General features: G+C 60.7%; 2 protein-coding genes across 2 annotated transcripts in view; both read left to right on the top strand.

Annotated features, from left to right (window-relative positions):
- Positions 1-1,694: 1,694 nt before the first annotated feature.
- On the top strand, positions 1,695-2,129 carry MNEG_0919 (hypothetical protein; the record flags this gene model as incomplete). Its single annotated transcript, XM_014050591.1, has 1 exon — positions 1,695-2,129. The coding sequence occupies one exon, from the start codon at positions 1,695-1,697 to the stop codon at positions 2,127-2,129; it is 435 nt and encodes a 144-aa protein (XP_013906045.1).
- Positions 2,130-3,659: 1,530 nt separating this feature from the next.
- Positions 3,660-4,864, top strand: part of MNEG_0918 (beta-mannan synthase) — a gene marked incomplete at both ends in the record, with an annotated part of 2,945 nt that continues 1,740 nt past the window's right edge. Inside the window, one exon of the mRNA XM_014050590.1 lies at positions 3,660-3,665. Coding sequence (XP_013906044.1) covers positions 3,660-3,665 — 6 coding nt within the window. The remainder of the gene's footprint in view (positions 3,666-4,864) is intronic.

The following is a 4,864-nucleotide window of genomic DNA, read 5'->3' as shown; positions in this document are numbered from 1 at the left end:
GCGCGTGCGGGCCGCAATACAGGGGGCACGTCGCAGTCCCTGAGCTGGCCCAGGGATCCCTGGTAAGAGGTGCTTGTAGCCGCGCACACGCTTGCCTGGCCGACCTTTGAGCTAGCGCGGCGGTGCAAGACCCGTCGCACGACGTGAACAGCCGCCTTCCCTTCAGGCGCCTTGTGTCATCCTGATACCTTCCCCTGTTCTTACGGTTCTAGTTTACTTGTGGTTTCTTGTCCAGCTGCGCCACAGCTAAGCGCGCACACGGTCATGTTACTGCATCGCTCATGCGCATCTCCTGCCCGTTCTCTTTGCCCTGCTGGCAGGGCCAGCCAGCATCTAGGAACACCTAGCCCTTCATGCAAGGCCTCATCACCTGCTATCTCATGTAATGCCGCGGGACCCTGCTTGTCGCGGTTCCGCCTGAGTCATACCGATGCGCGTGCAGAGAATGGGTCTTAAGGCTTGCAGGTGCAGCCTGCATGTGCGCACTGCACCTGCCTGGCACCCCTGAGGCGTTCCCCTGCCCGCGTGGGCCCCCGCCTTGCCTGGCTCAACAGTCGCTGAGTGCATGGCATGGATGTGTGCTGGAGCCTCGGCAGACCTCTGCGATGCATGCCCGTGCCTGACAGATGCGTGAATTACCTCTAAACATGCACGCAGAAAAGCGTGCTGTTTAGAAAATGGTGCAAACTATACAGTGTGGTGTTTGGAGGGGCTGGCCACCAACCTGGACGCAACAGGCGGCCTCAAATATGGCAAGCAGCTGTTTTTGCAAGGTGAGTCTGACAAACACGATCAGCATGGTACCGCACATCAACTATGCCTGATCATCCAAGCAGAGACGAGAAGTCCGTTACGGTACTGCATGAATTTGGAGGGGCCGCCGTCACTACGACCAAGGATCGCACTCGCCCCGTGCTAACTGGCATTGACCCGACACTTGTGTTAGTGCGGCGCTAGTGCGAGGTTAGCGCCGAGCCACGCGCTAGTGCACACTTAGCGCCTGCCCAGGATCCCACTTAGTGTCTGGCCACGCACCAAGAGCCCACTTAGCGTCATGCAACAGGGTAGGGTCAGCCTGTTACAGGAGGCAGTACAGCCAGGGTTCTCAGTCATTACCATGAGCAGCAAGCAGCAGGCCGTGCTGGTGTGGGGCGGATGGCACGCGGCTGGTGGTGCGCGCGCCTGGCGGCAATCAATAACATCCCAGACGCACGCAATACAGAGAGTGAGTGTGGCAAGCAGCAGTGTATGCAAGGACTGGATTGTCCACACACACAAACAAGCCGCATGATGACCCACTTGAACCTGCACTTTCAAAGGAGAGAGATGCTTCAGCTGGGACCCCAGCACTAGGTCTCGGCTGCCAGGCAGGGGCGGTGCAAGGGAGTTCCTGGCCTTGCAGAGATGCTCATCGTACTCCGCGATGCAACTCGCCACAGGGCTGCGGAACTCAGCCATTGTTTATAGCAACATTGCAAACCCCCTGCATCGGTCGACGCGTTGTTTGCTTCATCACCTGGGTGACACGCGGGCCGCGGGAGCCGTTGATGGGTGAGCTTCCATCGCTTTTCGCCGTCGTAGCATGCCTGCTAACAGGGAAATCTTTGTGAACTTTGCCCCGTCATATCCCAGAAATCCGATCGCTGCCTGATCCGTAATAGTTCGCTGGCTGAGCAGTGTCGGCCACCTTCATTATGAATCGCGCCGTGCTGATCCTGCTGACTCTTATGGCCCTGATCGCGGGCCCTGCTGCGGGCCAGGCGCCGTCGCCCGCGCCTGCACCGTCGCCCTCGCCAGCCCCGGGCCTGTTCGGCACGCTCTTGGGCGGCATTACAGACCTAGCCAAGACGGCAGCGATCGGCTTGCTGAATGACACGGCAAGCAACACCAGCTCGACGCGCGGCATGGTCGCCGGCATGCTTGGTGGCCTGGTCGCGCCCAACGCCACTGGCGCTGCGTGGAGCAAAAAGGGGAGCCCCAGCCCTAGCCCCAGCCCTAGCCCCAGCCCCAGCCCCTCGCCGTCCCCCGTTGCGGCGCCTGCCGCTGCACCCAAGAGCACTGCGGGTGCCGCGACCGTCCAGACCCTGCTCGCAGGGGCGATGGGAGCGGTGGTGCTGCTGGTGCTGTGATCGTCGGATGGTGGCAGTGGGGTCGGCGGCAGAGGCGTGTTCCCGAGCGTTTTCACCGCCGGCTGCATTGATCGGCTGCGTCGGCCGACCGCCCCCACATTGTCGTCACTAAGCATGACGATGTCGCGTTCGCTCCTCAGCCGTGCAGGCGGAGCATGAGCTGATTGGTGACGCTGGTTTGAGGGCTGGCAGGTTGCTGCTGCCGCAAACCATGCGTGCCAGGTGCACGCTGCCCAACAAAAATCACAAAATTGGCAATGACGTCATGATAATCTGATGCATGGAGTCAATATATGGACTGCGCTACTGATCACGCATGGACTTCAAAAATTGCACTGGTGTAAACATGCTTAATTTCACATCCAACAGGCTGCACTTGCGGGTCGCAACGCGGACCAGGGTGTCAGGGATTGAGGCGGGCTGCAGGCTCCACATTTGAGTGCGTGACACCAGGCCACCTGGGTAAAGGTGGCAGCTTTGGGTGCTAAAACAGCACAGCAGTGAGGGCGCCGGGCTGGTCTGCGTGTGGGCGCGCAGATACGGCGCGTATGGCGTGGTCGTGCTTGGGTGCATGCGTGTGCAGGCGTGCGCTACTGTGAGCAGACACCTGCATAAAGTTGCCATGAGGGGGGGGGGCACAAGAATTCGAGGGGGCGTGAGGTGAGCCCGCAAAGCTGTTGGATGCTGGGGAGCAGCGCTGACCAGTCCTTCGTCATGGCTGCTTGCAACACACCGCATTCAAAGAGCAGGAAGAAGCTCACCGCACCTCAGCTTACTCTGTACAACTTCTGCTTACACCCATCACCAGTTGCTGTCCCTGTATGTGGCGCTGAGACCCTGCAAGCCCCATCCACGTGGCATCATCAGGTGCATCTGCTGCTCAACAGAATGCGTTGCCAGGTGACAGGCTGGGCTTGGATGTGCAATTGTTGTGTTATTGGGTGAGGGAATGATTAGGTGGCAACAAATGGGGTACAAGACGCGGGACGTGGACCACCGCAACTCATCTCAAATCATGATCATTACGGGGAGTCTCTGGGCGAGAAGATTGCGATGCAACACAGCCCCCTGCCCAGCACTGATGAGCGACACACAGATTGTGACGGGTGGCGTTGGGTTGGCCCCTCATGATACCGTATGCATGATTCGTCCGGTGGGACTTTCATGCGTCCAAGACAGCATGCGGGGGTTTGTTTAGGGTTGAGATGTCGCCTGGCTAAGAGGTGCATAAATGCAATGATGAGCATGTTCGGGGAGGGGAGGGGGTTGACGTCATCAAACCGCTGTGCGTGCGGCAGGTGTGCACAGCCAGCGGTTGGGAGCATTGTCGTCAGGGCGCTGGAAATCCTGAAAGGGGGCTGTACGCAATCTAGACGAGATAAACCACCGCAACTGGCAGTGATGTGTTTCTCGTGAGGCTGGCGCAGCGCGGGGGACAGGCGTTGGGTGGGCGGGCAAGGCGCTCGCCCGCGGGGCGTTTCAGTTGGTCGGCAGGTGGTGGGTGGGCCACGCCTTGGCTACCTTGCGGCAATGAGGGTGGGCCGCCCACTTTGAGAATAGGCGATACCTTCCCCTAACCTCTCTGGTCGTCCACCGATGTGCGCTGTTGGCCATCGCCCGGCAACAGAAAGCCGCACCGCAACCTTTGCCTGGTGACGGGTGACACACGCCGCCACGCCCCTGGAGTTGACGCATAACATTTCATTCAACCCCATGCATCGTAACACTTTGCGCCTGACTTCGCGGTGGTCGCGAGCGGCCCAGCAGAGATAGGACGCTGCTGCAGCATCATCCTTGCCGTCTCCTGAGGATCGACGCAGATTAGCTGTGAACAGGGTTACTGTTGCTTGGCGTCTTCGACTCGACTTCACACCAAGGACAAAGGGGCTGCAGCAAAACGAGCGCGGCAAGGACCGGACGAGGCTAGTCGTTGCGTGCTTTGGTGAGCTTCTGAAGCACATCACAGCAAGCTGAGATGCTTGCATAGTCGTCACGGTGGTGGCCTGGCCAGGCAGTTTCATTGACGTTCGGCAGAGCGTTGACGGCCCGGGCGCGAGAGGGCTGCCGCAGCGTTCACTGGGATCGACGAAGGAGGTACTTACATGACTATTGAGATTGGGCTGGGCAAGTTCGGCCCACTGACGCGCGCCCCTGCGCCACTAACTACTGCAGCACCCTACGCGCTCCCGCTGCAGCCGCGCCCACGCTTGCCTGTGCTTCGCCACAGCTTGGTCAGCCTGTGCATGGGCTGTGTTTGATAATGCATGGGCATGGGCTGGTGCTGCACGCATACATGGCCAGGCATGGCCCGCGGCCGTGTCGCCGAACTGCAGGTGTGCCGCCAGTTGCCAGAGCGACCGCTCAGCATGCCTCACCGCCTCCACCCCCTTGCGGCCCCCTCACAAATCCCAGCAGGCTGTAAGATTCAAGCACGCGCTGCAAGCGCCCCACCCCGCGCGCCGGCGCATCAGCGGGCAGCGACCGCGCGCGGCGAGGCGCGGCGAGGTGGCGGCTGGCGGCGGAGCGGCGGCCATCAGCGCCCAGGCCCGGGGGTGGCGGGCGACGCCGCGCGTGCGCGGCGGCTAGGAACCGGCGGCGGCGGACGCAGCAGCAGTCATGTGGTGGTATATTGCGTTTGGGATTGTATTTAGCATATATGCAGTAGACCTGCTGTTCCTATTCATCGCCTCCCTCTTTGCGGCGGTGGTCGAGCACTTTGTGCCCCCCATCAGCAC

The sequence above is a fragment of the Monoraphidium neglectum genome, assembly GCF_000611645.1.
Source record: "Monoraphidium neglectum strain SAG 48.87 unplaced genomic scaffold scaffold00084, whole genome shotgun sequence".
Lineage (NCBI taxonomy): Eukaryota > Viridiplantae > Chlorophyta > Chlorophyceae > Sphaeropleales > Selenastraceae > Monoraphidium > Monoraphidium neglectum.
Note: the sequence above shows the minus strand (reverse complement) of the source record. Positions and strands in the feature narration are given on the sequence as shown.